The sequence below is a fragment of the Peromyscus californicus genome, unplaced genomic scaffold, assembly GCF_007827085.1.
Source record: "Peromyscus californicus insignis strain IS unplaced genomic scaffold, ASM782708v3 Scaffold_12__1_contigs__length_115047231, whole genome shotgun sequence".
Taxonomy (NCBI): Eukaryota; Metazoa; Chordata; class Mammalia; order Rodentia; family Cricetidae; genus Peromyscus; species Peromyscus californicus.
Genome location: NW_026294413.1, coordinates 87,373,956 through 87,389,852, shown reverse-complemented (window position 1 = coordinate 87,389,852; position 15,897 = coordinate 87,373,956). Strand labels below are relative to the sequence as shown.

At 43.0% G+C, this 15,897-nt stretch overlaps 1 protein-coding gene across 2 annotated transcripts; it reads left to right on the top strand.

Annotated features, from left to right (window-relative positions):
• Selenok (selenoprotein K) lies at positions 1–8,254 on the top strand. 2 transcript variants are annotated; one of them, XM_052733777.1, is made up of 4 exons: positions 1–122; positions 3,109–3,199; positions 5,683–5,766; positions 6,894–6,987. In XM_052733777.1, the coding sequence occupies exons 1-4, from the start codon at positions 104–106 to the stop codon at positions 6,985–6,987; spliced, it is 288 nt and encodes a 95-aa protein (XP_052589737.1). In that variant the 5' UTR covers positions 1–103. The 2 variants fall into 2 exon arrangements, 1 of the variants encoding a protein (XP_052589737.1); XR_008217162.1 differs by lacking the exon at positions 3,109–3,199 and adding an exon at positions 7,605–8,254 and having other exon boundaries at positions 32–122; positions 6,894–6,983.
• Positions 8,255–15,897: the final 7,643 nt, after the last annotated feature.

Below are 15,897 nucleotides of genomic sequence, written 5' to 3'. Positions count from 1 at the left end.
AGAGGCCTGTGACGTAGAGGGCGGGGCGGGGCGGGAGGCGAGCTACGGAAGCTGCAGGGGGCTGGTCCGCCCAGTCGTTTGGAGGCGGGCGGCCGGAGGGAAGATGGTTTACATCTCGAATGGTGAGTGAGGGCCTTTGCCCTGGGCTCCTTGTGTCCTCGCTCGCCGGGTCGGAGCTTCGGGCGGCCTCCCCCACACCCCACATCAGTTCCCCAAGGCCGGAAGGAGTCGGAAGCGAAGGCGGCGGGACCCGAGGCGCATCCCAGAAGGGCCCCGGCTGCCCCGGAGCCCCGCTGGCCACAACGGAGGCCTCTCCTACAGCCAATTTCCGACTTGGGATTTGCGAGTGTGTTCTCCTCGGGCGCGGGTAGCCTCACCCGGCGATGACAGTGTGTGCAGAGCGCTCTTGTGTTGGGCCGCTGTTACAGCAGTCTCTGCCCACCGTCTCCGTCATCCTTTAACTGTCCTGTTCGGATGGTGTTTTTCGGATGCAGACTGAAAAAACGCAGATAGATTGCATAGCTCGCTCCTGATCACAAGGGCAGTATATATGACTTCGGTCGAATTCAAACTCAGGCTGGCTCCAGTATGACCTATTGCCCATCTGGCCACTGGGCGCTGATGTGGAGGAGGCCGCCCTAATGGGTAATATTGCCTCTATAATGTGTAAAATAACAACAAGGCAAAACTAGCACGAACATGAAAGTTTTTTGAAGCAGGGTCTCACTTTGTAGTTTTGTCTGCCCTGGGACTCACTGTGTACATCAGGCTGGCTGCTAATTCATAGAGATCCTCCTGCCTCTCCCTGTCTTCGGAGTGCTGGGATTAAAGGACCGTACTACCATGCCAGGCAAAACAAAAGTTTTGATAGGTTTCCTCCCCTTGGAACTAGAGTGTAGCTAGTTCCAAGCCCAAGATTTTGCCCCAGTTTGAAAGAACGTGGGGAGCAAGCTTCTCAAATAGAAAATCTGAGAAAGACAATTCACAATGAAACTTAGAAGAGGTACTGCATGACTAAGCCACATCAGTGCCAGAACCTGTGTGACGTAGGTGAAAATCCTTGGTGCAATCCTAGAAGCCCGTCTTGCGTCCCTGGAAGTAGGTGTGGTTGTATTTGATTCATCTGTGTATCTCCAGAGATGAAGGTATCCGGGGAAAGTCTTTTGGCTGGGAGCACTTTGAATTTGGGGCTTTTCAGAATCCGACCTCCAGATGACAAAGCTTTGGGATAGGTGCTGTGATGGGGTTTAAAGGGAGCATCAACGTTGCAGCTTAGTTTTGGGTGCTTACAGATTTTAATTTATTATTTGTGGTTGAGGTTACTAGCTTCCTGCAGTATTAAATAATTACATAAAGTGTAATTATTGTAGAGTATGTAGAGTGTTGTAATGTGTGTCATGGTAGGACTTGTTACTTTTGTAGTTTGACAGATGCAGCTTTGTTCAAGCATATTATTACCCTCTGGGGACACAGAGTTGTAAAGGTTCTGCCTTTAGAATTTAGGAGAGAGGCCGGGCGGTGGTGGCGCACGCCTTTAATCCCAGCACTCGGGAGGCAGAGCCAGGCGGATCTCTGCGAGTTCGAGGCCAGCCTGGACTACCAAGTGAGTTCCAGGAAAGGCGCAAAGCTACACAGAGAAACCCTGTCTCGAAAAACCAAAAAAAAAAAAAAATTTAGGAGAGAGAGTGCAAAGAGCCATGTAGAATGGTGGCTGTGCAGTTAGTTCTTTAGAATCACAAAGGGATAATTGATGGGCTACAATTGGATCCATCGTCTTAGGACCGTAATTTATCAGTACTTCATAGATGGTCCTCACTTCCAGATGACACCTTTATCCCAGTCCAGTATGCTAGGTAGCTCTGGGATGATTTTCCTGAGAAGCCAACGCAGCAGAGTTCATCACTCACCCATTGACTGTCAGCCTCTTTTCTTCTCTGCTTCGTGAGAGATTAAATCCAAGGGAATAACTAGAAGTGAGCTAGTTAAAGAAAGAAAGATAAACCTGAAAGAGGGATGGAGGGAAACTGCAAAGCCCTGCAGATCATGGAGAGGACAGGTGTTACTGCATAGTCTATCATTTGACTCAAGAGCACAGCGTTACAGAAAATACTGGGTATTTTAATAAAGAACAAATTAACTTCTTTTCAGTGCTTGGATCATATAGACTTCTTTGTATAAGAATTTTATCAAAATAACTGATTCTAAAGATCTGTATATTTAAATAACCTTTTGTACAAGTGAGAGACTTGGCAGGTGGGGGGAAAATTCTCTGAACACCTTTAAGAAGACGGATGCTGCCACTTGTGTTGGTGCACACCTTTCATCCCCGCACTCTGGAGGCAGGCAGGCACCTCTCTGAGTTCACGGCCAGCCAGGGCTGCCTAGTGGGGTTCTATCTCAAAAGAAAAGAAGAAATAGAGCAGTATAAGCATTTCATCCAACCCATTGATTTTCTTCAAAATGCTTGAATAAACAGATGTTTGTATATTCATGCTCATAGTGGCATGATTCATAATAGAAGATTGAAATGTCTTTTGACAGGTGAATGGACACTATATATATATATATAATATATATGTATTATATATTATATATATTATAATATATATATATATGAATACTGGCCACTCTTTTTAAAGGAAAGGAACTTTGATAGGCTGTCATGTGGCTAAACCCCAAATTATGCTAAGTGAAACAAGCTAATCACAAAACATGGAAGTGGCTTAATTCCCTTTGTGTGAGACTCTACAGTAATTTAGAGAGGCAAAAAGTAGATTGGTGGTTGCCAAGGGTTACAGACAAGAAGTAACGGGAAGTCAAAGTTGACTGGGTCGAATTCAGGTGGGGAAAACAAAGTAGTTTTGGAGGTAGGCAGTGGTGATGTTTGTGGATGTGCTTGTACAACTGTGCACTCAAAATGGTAAATGTTATGCCATAGACACATTGCCAAAGGAATGAACTCTAGATCTCAGAATTTTACATCACTCATACTGGACCTCTCATGACTATTTTGAAATAGTGGGCAAATTAAAACCCGAGCTTATTGATTAAATGCAATGCCAAGTTGTGGACTGTGCCACTCTATTTATTTATTTTATTCTCCTATAGGACAAGTATTGGACAGCCGGAATCAGTCCCCATGGAGATTGTCTTTTATAACAGATTTCTTCTGGGGAATAGCAGAATTTGTGGTTTTTTTGTAAGTATAAAAGCATTTAGTTAGTTGCATTTATACTTAAGCTAATCAAATTACATTATATTATGATGATTGATTATCTTTGAGAATTTCATACATGTATACAATGTATTTTGATCATATCATCCCCTCTTCCTCTCCACTTCCCCCCACCCATGCCATCCACATGCCCCCTCCTACCTCTTACCCTTGCTTCTCTTTTTATGACCCACTGAGTATATTTACTACTGGCCAGATGGGTGTGGGCCCATCCCCGGGAGCATTGTCTGGGACCACACCCCTAAAGAACACTGACCGCCCCCCCTTAGCAATCATCAGCTGTCGATAGCTCTTCAGTTAGGAGTAGGGGCTTATGTTCCCCCTCCACTGTTGACTGGCTTGATTCTGTGTAAGCATCCACAGCTTCGAAGAATCCGTGAGTGCATCATGTGTAGGAGACGCTCTTTTGTCCCAGTTCTTCCGACCTCTGGCTCTTAGAATCTTTTCTCCCCTTTTCCATGTTGTTCCCTGAGCTTTTGGGGAGATTGTGTTATGTAGATACTCACTCATGACTGAGCATTCCATAGACCCTTATTCTCTACACTTTGACCAGCTGTGAGTCTCTGTAGTAACCACAGTCCACTGCACGAGGAAGAAGTACCTAATTGCAATTATTTAAATAGCTTTCCAGAGTAAGATTAAGCCTTCTTACAATTATAAATACAATGTTGAATTAGTGAGCTTGACTGCCTGAACCTTTACGGTGGCCATATCAGCTTATAGCCAGACCTGTTCGTTCTACTGTCAGATTACTTTTCTTTTCTTGTGCTTTTTGTTTTGGCTTTTGAGACCAAGTGTTGCTAAATAGCCCTATATAACTGGATTAGTGTTGCATTATGTACAGAGTCAGAGTTGGCCTAGAATTCATTGTAGTCTTCCTGCCTTGGCCTCCTAAATGTTGAAGTTATAGGAATGTGCCACCACTCCTGGGTCTGAACTCTTTATGAAGGAATAGAAGTCAATAATAGAAGAGACAAAAATTTAAACTTGTCAGTCATACCAAGCAGTTCTTTATTAAATGAGGGTGGGTTTTGTTTTGCTTTTTTTGTCTTTTGTCTTTTACAGGCTGTTTTTATCAAATTACCAATCAGTCACTAACAAGTCTTACTTGTCCTGAGTTTGAATATCTCATGATTAGAAAGTTGTAATGAGTAGGTGTGGGAGAATAGTCCCTTCCTTTATTTAGGTGCTGTACTGACTGGTTTTATGTCAACTTGACACAAGCTAGAGTTTTCTGAAAGTTATCAATTAAGAAAGTGCCTCCATAAGATCAGGCTATAGGCAGACCTGTAGGGCATTTTCTTAATTAGTGAATGATATGGGAGGGCCCAGCCCACTGTGGATGGGGACACCCTTAGGTTCTATAAGAAAGCAGGCTGGACAAGCCAGTAAGCAGCACCCCTCCGTGGCCTGGGCATCAGCTCCTGCCTCCAGGTTCCTGCCCTGCTTCAGTTCCTGTCCTGATTTCCTTCAGTGATGGACTATGATGTAGAAGTGTACGCTCAATAAACCCTTTCCTTCCCATTTGCTTTTGCTCATGTTTCAGCGCAGCGAGAGTAACCCTAACTGAGACAAGCATAATATCAGTAAATGTTTTTCTATTGCAGGGGATAGTGGGGTGAGTGTCATGGAGGAAGTTACCCAAGAAGGGACAAGAAAAGGCCCTAACTTAAATTGACCAGTGCAAAGTTTAATGACTTACAAATGTCACCTAACTGTGTTGTCTGTTGTTTTGCCTTAGTTAACACCTCCTTCTAAGAAATTAGAAAATCGGGCTAGGTGTGGTGGCATACACTTTTAATCCCAGCCTTCAGAAGGTAGAGACAGCAGTGTTCAAGGCCAGCCTGGTCTACATAGAGTGTTCTAGGCCAGCCAGGACTATACACATAGTAAGACCTTGTCTTTAGTGGGGAAAAGAAGAACAACAAGATGGGAAAAAGGAAAGAAAGAAAATTGCTTTTTTTTTTTTTTTTTTTTTTTTATTCTGAGAAGTTTTGTGCCTCTGACTATAATATCCTCATCTCTTCCCTCCCCAAGGTGATGTCAGGTAGGCTGTTGGCAGAGGAACTGCAGGCATGGTGAATGTAAGATACTGTGAAAACAGAATAAGTTAGTGGGGGGTGATAACTGTAAGATTCTGTAAAAATAGATTATGTTGAAACCTAACCGGAAGAATGAAACCGACGAGGACTCTGGTTTCATGCTGTTGGCAGGAGTTACTAGCAGATGAGAAGTATGGGGACAGGTGGCTTTGGCACAGAACATGGCACATCCTGTTTAGACACATACTTATGCTAGATGTTGTCCAGCTAGATATGTCCAGCATGAAATGTAGGCGTAAGCTACTAAGTCGGGTTAGTCACCTCTCAGAGATGATAATGAAGACCATGGGAATATATTTGATGGTGTCAAAGTGATACCTCTGTTGTTTCTGCCCCTTGTTTCAGTTTCAAAACTCTGCTTCAGCAAGATGTGAAAAAAAGAAGAGGCTATGGAAGCTCATCTGATTCCAGATATGATGATGGAAGAGGGTATGTGCAGCCTTTCTTACTGATACATGTTTACCTTTGTGTCCTCATTTTGTTATTTTAGATAGGCTTGTAGAAATTAAAAGATTAAACCCCATTTCACAAAATTAACAAGTTACTATAAATTAAAAGTCAAGGATTTTTGATTCCTGATTTAGAGTTTGCTTCTCCGTTGCTGTGAGAAAGCATTGACCACAAGCAACTTGGGCAAGGAAAGTTGATTTCAGCTTTCAAGTTACAGTCTGTCATCCAGGGAAGTAGAAGCAGGTACTGAAGCAGAGACCATGGAGAAAAGCTGGTTTTTTACTTCATCCAGCTTGCTTAGCTACACTATACAGCCCAGGCCCACCTGTTCAGGAGTGGCTCCATCTACAGTGGGCTATTAGCGATTAGCAATCAAAATGCATCACAAACATGCCCTGGGGGCCAATCTGATGAAGGTAATTCCTCAGTTGAGGTTCCATCTTCCCAGGTGTGTCAAGTTGGCAGCCAAGATTACCTATCACACTAGTGTACATGGTAGTTGCTCTTTTTTTTGTTTTGTTTTGTTTTTTTCTTTTTTGGTTTTTCGAGACAGGGTTTCTCTGTGTAGCTTTGCGCCTTTCCTGGAACTCGCTTTGGAGACCAGGCTGGCCTCGAACTCACAGAGATCCGCCTGGCTCTGCCTCCCGAGTGCTGGGATTAAAGGCGTGCGCCACCACCGCCCGGCTTGGTAGTTGCTCTTTTATCAAGGCTGTGTGCTTTGTTTGGTTTTGTTTTTTGAGATAGGGTTTTGCTTTGCAGCGATGTTGACCTGGTCATTTCCTAGACGGGCCTTGAACCTCTGATAATCTTCCTCCCTCAGCCTCCCAAGTGCTGAGATGACAGATGCTACCAGGCTCATTTTCCTGTTTATTGAAAAGGGTGTAGTTTAGTGATTAATAAAAGGAACCAATTGGCCAGATGTGGAGGTGCATACCTTTAATCCCAGCTCTTGGGAGGCAGAGGCAGACAGAATCCAAGTTCAATGCCAGCTTGGTCTATATAACAAATTACAGGCTAGGCAGGACTACATAGCAAGACGCTCCCTAAAAAGAGAGAACCAATTAAAGCTGGATTTACCAAACAGTAGATACTTTCTCTTTCATTAGGCCACCAGGAAACCCTCCACGAAGAAGAATGGGTCGAATCAGTCATCTTCAAGGCCCCAGCCCTCCTCCAATGGCTGGCGGATGAGGAAGGTAACTTAAAATCTGAAATTATTTTGCAGGACTTTATTTGAAAATGTCTCCTTAGGAATATTTTGTTTAGGAAAACAGAAGTTGTAGGGTTTTTTTAACGTTTATTTTTATTTTGTGTTTGAGTGTTTTGCTTGCATGTGTAAGTGCACTGAATGTGTGCATGGTACCAGAGGAGGCCAGAAGAGGGCACTGGATCCCCTGCAGTTGGTGTTTGTGTGTGTGTATCTGCATGTGTGTATGTATGCACATACGTGCATGGGTGCCCATGGAGATCAGAAAAGAGTTGAGTCCAGATGGGTGCTGAACATCCAACTCTTGTACATTGAAGAGCAGCAAGTGCTCTTAACTGCCAAGCCATCTCTCTAGAAGTTGTGTATTATACATTTAGAAAGATACATCTTAATTCTTAGACATTCATTGACTTTATTGTTGAAATATCAGTTGAGAAAAGATTTGTATTTTTTTTTTCCTCTTTTTCTCCCATCCTTTCCTCTGGACTTCCCTAGCTGCCAGCCCCCTTCACTGTCCCTACCCCTCAGGAACTCCATGTTGGCGTGTATGAGAGAGAGAGTGTGTGTTCCAGTTTAATAAGCAGGAGCTAATTGTTTGAACCTCTTTTAGGTAAACGTCTGCTCTGCGGAGCAGACGACTAGACATGCACATGTGTAGAAGGAAACCATCAAGAAGAGGTGAAGAGCGGCTTATGCAGGACAAGATGGTGTATGTCTAAACAAGGACTGCTCTGTGTCCTCACAGATAAATGAGGTCATGCTGGGAATTCCCTCTGTAGGATCTGGCCTGACTGACATGCAGTTAGATAAATGTACATGTTTGTCTCCTTATCTTTTTTGTATAGTTTACTAAAGTATTAATATAGTTTTAATAAGTAAATATTTCTAGGTTGTAAAACTTGACTCTTTGTCTTTATATGATTAAACCCCAAGTCTCTGATCTGGAAGAAATAAAGGAAATGTATTTAGTTCTGGTTTTTTGTTTGTTTGGTTTGGGTTTTTGCTTTTTCAAAACAGCGTTTCTTTGTGTGTTGCCAGTCATCCTGGAACTAGATCTATAGACAAGGCTGGCCTTGAACTCAGAGATCTGCCTGCCTCTGCCTACCAACTGTTGGGATTAAATGTGTGTGCCGCTGCCACCTGGCTCCAATGTATTTATCCCTGTTAATGTTGCCTTTTTTCCAACTTCTGAAATACTGCTCATTGTTATCTTGCTCTCATTTATAAATAAACCACAATATAATTATTTCAGCAGTTAAACATGTTTGCTTTTGAATTTTAATTTTTAATGTATTTATTTTGTGAATACATCTTGTCTGATCTACTACCAGATAAAATGTCAGGATTTTTTTTTTCTTTTCTCGAGACAGGGTTTCTCTGTGTAGTTTTGCACCTTTCCTAGAACTCGATTTGTAGCCCAGGTTGGCCTCGAACTTACAGAGATCTGCCTGCCTCTGCCTCCCAAGTGCTGGGATTAAAGGCATTCGCCACCACCGCCTGGCTAAAGGAGGAGGATTCTTCTTTCTTTCTTTCTTTCTTTCTTTCTTTCTTTCTTTCTTTCTTTCTTTCTTTCTTTTTTAAAGATTTATTTATTTTATCATGTATGCAGTGTTCTGCCTGCATATATGCCTTTACACCAGAAGAGGGCACCAGATCTCATTATAGATGGTTGTGAGCCACCAGGTGGTTGCTGGGAATTGAACTCAGGACCTTTGGAAGAATAGTCAGTGCTCTTAACCTGTAAGCCATCTCTCCAGCCCCCAGGATATTTATAAGGCCACAAAATTGAGCTTCAAATGACTGACTATATGCTGGCCAATCTTCAAACCACGGATTTTACGCTATCTTGACAAATAGGAATTTGATCCCATTGCTTAAGATCCTACTACCTACCTACTTTCAGTTCCATCTGGATACCCCTTTCATGTTTTTCCTTAAATAGCCCTGTTCATCCTACTCTACCCCCTTTTTTTTTTTTTGAGAGCCTTAGCTGGCTTCTTTACTGCTGTGACAAAGACTGTCTCTATCAGGGAAGTTAGGGCAGAGACCCTGAGGAACACTACTTACTGGCTTGTTCCCAATACTTGCTCAGCCTGTTTGTTGTATATATACCCCAAGTCCACCATCTCAGGGGTGACACTACCCACAATGGTCCCACACATCAAGAGAACACCCTACAGACTTGTCTTAGGCTGTCTGATAAAAGCATTTTCTCAACTGAGATTCCTCTTCCCAGGGGGTTCTAGATGAAGTTGTTGAACACTAACCAAGACATATCTATGCACAGGCTGGCCTTGAGCTGGGGCTTGAGCTCTTCCTGCTTCTGCCTCTGGAATACTGGGATTACAGGGTTTACAGTTTGCTTGGCTTACCCTATGAAATAGTCACTGAAATATTATAAAAATGAAAACAGTACACATCCAATGTACACGTGTTGAAACCAAAATATTTAGGTGAAAGCTCTATCTACTTATGAAAGAAATGGGGATGTAGTATCACAAGACAGCAGATTTCAAAGAAGAAAAGTGGTTATAGGATTATAGTAAGAACAGTTTTGACCACTCAGTTACAGCCAATTTGTTTTACGTTTTCAATTCTGACAAAGTAGGTATGTAGATGATTCTTAAATTATACAGATAACCTGTGAGGGCTTGCTGGAGCCCAACAGCTCCCTAGATAGTGTGGTGGTCTGATAGGACCATTGTTAAATTTCACCTCATTGTAAGACCAGGGCCTTAGTAGGTGACTTAGTGTAAGCAGTGGCTTCTTCGTGCTTGTGGCCTAAGAGCCTTTCTGACTCAGATAGCTGAGGTGCACGCTTCCTCTCTGAGGACTTAGCCCAGAGTCACGCAGCTTGTATTTAGCTGATCCATTCTGCGCTTGAGGACTACTGTACCCATTAGAAAAGGGAGAAAAAATTTTAATCAAGAAAAAAGGATTTTCCCGGTAAAAAGGGGAAAAATTTTTGGAACTAGGCCTAAAGATTGGGGCCCTGTAGAGGAAGGATAAAGGAAAGAGAAAAGCCTCTTCCCAGGGGTAATGGAGAAAGAAAAGACTTTTTCCAATTGTAGAATTTTCAGGATAGCTGAAACTCTGAGCTCTTTCTGCAGTACAGCATCTAAATTACAAAGAGTCGGCAGGTAGGCCTCATTGCTGCTGGCTGAACAGCAAGCGAGCCCAGAGGTTAGAAGTTTGGCTGTCTGTTTGCTTACTTTGGTTCAAATTTTTTTTTATTTTTCCCTCGGAGTGGGAATAATTCAATATTTAGGATCCCTTCGTGGGAAATGTTTTTCTGTTTTTCCCTTATGGTGGGAATAACTCATTAGGTTGTCCCTTCATGGGAGTAGGAAGTTTAAACGTGAGTTTGTGTGTGCGGGGTGTAGTCCCTTCATGGGAGTAGGAAGTTTAAACTTGAGTTTGTGTGTGCGGGGTGCCCACCCAGCGGCGGCAGCGGCGGACAAAGGCATACAAGAGATAGCGCCAGTGGGAGTTGGAGCTGCGATGGAGCGTGGCCCGGCCAGGCACCAGCACTAGAGCCCAGGCACGGGCACTAGAGCCTGAGCACTGGGCGGAGCCAAAGCTAAGCCGCAGCCTCAGCTCACTCCAATCGAGCAGAGGCCCGGGAAGGGACTAGCGCTAAAGGTTTAAACAGGAATGCGTGTGTGTGGTGCGCATGTCCAGCATGGCTGTGGTCAAAAGCTTGCTGCCCGGAACAGCGGGTAGGCGGGTACACACAGGTAGAAGGCAAGGCCAACGGAACGGACCAAGCGAGTAGAGTCCGGGAGAGGGACTAACACTAAAAGTTTAAACGGGCCTAACTTCTGGCGAAAAAATGGTTTCAGTCAAGACATAGAATGCTAAGTCAATGCTGTTTGAATAAAAGATGTTTTGTTCTTTTGATTGTCTTAATAAATGTTTGGATGAATGTTTAATTCTCATGGTAGATAAACTAAAGGAACAAGATTCATAATTTTGAACTATATGTTAGGTATGCTCTTGTCTGTTGATCATTACTGAAAATTTGGTTCTGCAATTTAAGTTGCTTTCTAGAAATTCTTGGTTTAATTCTATAGAAATATAATACCTGAAATGGATTGGGTTGTTAGCTTATTAAATAATGTTGCTAAGATAAACCCATAAATAATAATATCTTACTGATAAAGAGGTTACAAAATTATTTTTCCAGTAAATAAAATACAGGTAAATTGTTTGGTCCACATTGTTAATATTTGGCTATTTGTGCTAATGTGTTATTTGAAATCTATATTAAAAAAAAAATCCTCTTTTTAAGATTTTATAAAAATACTCCAGAGTATTGCCTAAAGTTACCTTTTCAAATCATATAGAGATTATATTTAATGCTTTTATAATTGACATATGTAAAAAGGACCATGGAAACAAAAGCTGGTGATAAAATTGCTTAATTATTATTGCTTTCATATTTTAAAGGCAAAATGGCGCCTACATGTAGAACTGGAGGTTTTGAAAGTACAGGAGAAAAGATGTATTGACAAACAGTTATCAATAATAAACAGCCTAAAATTAAAAACAAAATTATATGGGATTGAGATTGAAAGATAATTGGATTCTGGTGCTGGATATATCTATAATTTCACAAGAATCCTGAGATCCCAATTGGCCCCTTAAGAATTCCATCTCTAACCTACAAGGTATCGGCACAGCTCAGACGCCATTACAGAGCAGGCTACTTTTAAATTGGAAGGATGAGGAAGGTCATGCAGGAACTTTTCAACCCTTTGTGCTACCTGACATTCCAGTGAACTTGTGGGGACGAGATGTGTTAGACGGCATGGGAGCAGTGCTTACTACACAGCCTGTACAACAGATACTAAAAAGTCAGGGCTACTGCCCAGGCAGAGGCTTAGGAAAAATGTTACAAGGAGACCCACTCCCTGTGGCAGACAAAAGCTGTGTCACTAGAGGTCCTGGGGATACAAGAGGATTAGGATCTTTTCCATAGGAGTCACTGCACAGCAGCCTTTGATTATACAACCAATAAAAATCACTTGGAAAAGTGATGACCCTGTATGGGTGGAACAGTGGCCCCTTACTAAAGAAAAATTGGAGGCTGTGAATACATTAGTTAAGGAACAGTTAGATGCTGGTCATATCATTCCTTCCACTTCACCTTGGAACTCACCTATATTTGTTATTAAAAAGAAGTTAGGAAAATGGAGGCTATTACAGGATCTTAGAGCTGTAAATAAAACCATGCTTCTTATGGGAGCAACACAGCCTGGCTTGCCTGCCCCTGTGGCAATTCCTAAACATTGGCATTTAATTGTGGTTGACTTCAGGGATTGTTTCTAAAATGTTTTGGCAAACAGGTCCTATTCTATGGGTACATTCCCCAGCTTCTCCAACAAAAACCATCACTCCTTATCCTCAGGCCTGTGTAGTATTTACTGATGGCACTTCATGTGGTTTTGCTGTGGTGGTTTCTGGTAACATAGTAAAGAGAATGAAAGTCCAGGGCACTTCTGCCCAGATGGCAGAGGTACAGGCGCTGTTGCTTGCTTTACAGAAGTTTTCTGATGAGAGTGTAAATATTTATACTGATAGTCAATATGTGGCACATGCCATTATGCCTTTAGAGACAACAGCCTACATACCGTCCATTTCTCCCATTCATGAATATTTATTGCAAGTGCAAGGACTAATATGGTCCCGCTCACATAACCTTTATGTGGGCCATATTAGAGCTCACACCCAATTGCCTGGACCTCTAAGTGAAGGTAATCAGAGGGCTGACGCCATTACTCGTATGGCTGTCACATTAGTTTGTTCTGCCTTTGATAAGGCTACTCAGTTGCATCAACGTTATCATCTTAATGCTGGATCTCTTCGTCATCATACAGGCATAACCCGGCAACAAGCCATCCAGATAGTTAAATCATGTCCTATTTGTGCTGAATTTTTACCTGTTCCTCATTTGGGAGTCAATCCCCGAGGACTTTTACCTAATCATGTGTGGCAGATGGACGTCACACACGTGCCTTCCTTTGGAAAATTACAATATGTCCATGTGTCTATTGATACATACTCTTCTCTAATTTTTGCTTCTGTTCATTCAGGGGAAAAGGTTAAGGATGTTAAGAATCATTGTCTTCATGCTTTTGCTTACATGGGAGTGCCAAACTACATAAAGACTGATAATGGTCCCGCCTACAGCAGTACGGGATTTTCAAAATTCTGCCAAGACTTTTCTATTGTTAATAAGACTGGTATTCCTTATAATCCTCAAGGACAGGCTATAGTAGAATGCTGCCATTGTACCTTAAAAACATATATTTCTAAAGTAAAAAGGGGGGAGCTAGGGGCTCATCTCTCCTCTCCACATTCTATTCTTTCCCTTGTTTTATATATTTTAAATTTTTTATCGGTGGATTCTGCTGGAGTATCCGCCGCAGATAAGCACTGGAGGGCTCCTGTTGCAAATCATCCTCTGGTACGATGGAAGGATCTTTCTACTGGCACTTGGAGGGGACCCGATCCGGTGTTGGTGTGGGCCCGGGGATCTGTTTGTGTCTTTCCGCAGGACAATGAAGTTCCTCTTTGGGTCCCTGAGCGCTGTGTGCGCCCTGTGGCTGCTGCTGAATCCCGACATGGCAGAGACCTATTGGGCCTTCGTAAAAAACCCTCCCCTTCTGATGCCAATGGGGATTGAGAGCCCAATACGGCCAGCCTTGGCAAGCATTAACGTAAGGCTAGGAACTGTAGCCATGTGGCTGGATTCTTCAGAAGGTAATGTATGGTAACTTTTTTCAAAAATGTTGAGAATGTGTCACACCTTGGAGATTAAGGATAACTCTGAAGGTCACTGACCTCTATTTGTTAACAGCAACATGCCAGCTAAGCCTTTTCACATTTTGCAACCCTCTTCAAGCTGGTGTAGTACCTACTTTTCAGGAATGGCTCTGTGCAACATTTATTGGCCTCCTGAAATTCATCTAGCCTTTTTGAAGATACCTTAAATTTGTGAGCCTGAATGTAGCCATTAATGAGACCATTAGTTCTGCTCCTTGTTTGCTGTTTTTGTTTTTGTTTTCTTTATGGTTCTTAGTTGTTCTTTTGCAGACCTGCCAGCCTAAGTAGTGCTGGGATCAAGAAAAATGGGCCTTGGTGGTTCGTGTTCCTGGAGCTGCGTCCATGCCAGTGGACCATGGCAGTTAGACACCGATGATGCTCACACGCTCCAGAAGAGAATCTGACATCGCTGTTGCCGTTGTTGCTGTTATAGCAGTGGTGGCCACTGCTGCTATTGCTTCTGGGATGGCTATTTCATAATTGGGTTCCACAGCTAGCACAATGGAGACCCTGACAGCAAAAGTAGCTACTACAGTTAGTTAATCTTTTATTGTATTGGGCATGATAAATTTAATTCTACATTTATACATTTGAATTGGCTTTGTAAGTTGTAAAATTTAAAACTCAAGTTCCATTTGCTTATGGGATACCATCTTACTAGGACTCCAATTTGCAGTAAAGCTCGTTTAAGAAGGGAATGGCTCAATCGCCTTTAGCCTCCTGGCTATGGGTGGGTTAGGACTTCTGTTGGTCTTTTCTGTGTCGCACAGATTGCAAGCCCAGTGTCACTTGGAGATCTTTGGCAGCAGTCACTCTACAGCTCATGTGGTTGAGTCTGTATGATAATGAGTATTCAGAGACGGGTAATGCTTGGGGGGCGGTCATCAACCTAAGACAGAGCACTTGTGTGGCCTGGGCAGGTGTCTCTATGACGGGTAAGGTGACCTGCTGACGTCCCACGCAACCTAAGTCAGAAGCTCATTTTTAGTAAAAAGGGGGGACCTGTGGGCCCTGGCCCCCCATTGTGAGTGGCAGCCGCCTTGCTTGCCGACCTTGACCAGATGTCCTCCCTATTCAGATTCCCTGCTGGTTTCCTTCTCACCTAACGTTCTACCGGAGGTTCTTTGTTCCTGTATCCTGCATTTGGTGTAAACAGCTTAGATGCAAGAATGTAGAACATTGGGTAGCAAACTTCTGCCCTCCGGGGATCTGCCATTGTGCTGTAAGTCTGTATTTAAGGTTTCCTCCCTCTTTCAATAAACGGCATTCGGCTGGCACTCGGCATTCAGCCGTGGCGAATGACTCGCTGTCTCTTGTCCCTTATTTTTTAATCCACAGCCCCTCGCTCGGACATGGTGAACGGGTGGTGATAGCGCGGGCGTTATCCCTACAATACAGGATGTACTACTCTTGTATAGTCTGTATTCGAAACTTGTCTTTATTCTGTAGCTTATGACTTTGAGTCATATTTTGTCACTTAAACCATCAAGAAGGGTAGACCATGCTGGACAATGATCTTTTATTTAATTTTTGTTGTTGTTTACTGAGACAGTCTCATGCAGTCCAAGGTAATCTTCAACTCTAAGCTAACCTTCAAGATGCTGCTGCCTTCTCAGGCACATGAGATTACAGGCTGCTCCCCCACACCCAGCTCAGATCAATTTCTCCTAGTTTTCTCACCATATTCCGAGGCTGACTGTGGCACACTTCTCATGGAGCTTACATTCTAGTGTGGGAGAAAGTGCACAGGCAAAAACTTACAGGCTAGGCGGTGGTGGCACACGCCTTTAATCCCAGCACTCGGGAGGCAGAGTCAGGCGGATCTCTGTGAGTTCGAGGCCAGCCTGGTCTACAGAGTGAGATCCAGGACAGGTTCCAAAACTACACAGAGAAACCTTGTCTAGAAAAACAAAACAAAAATAATAATAATTACAGATAAATGGCTCATGTATCTAAGGAACCGGAATGAAAGGCTACCCAGGGAAAGCCTAAAGTGAGCCAGCTGAGAGAAGAGTCTTCCAAGCAAGAGAAGGAGCATAGCCTGATGATGAGAGGACATCACAAATTAAGTGTAA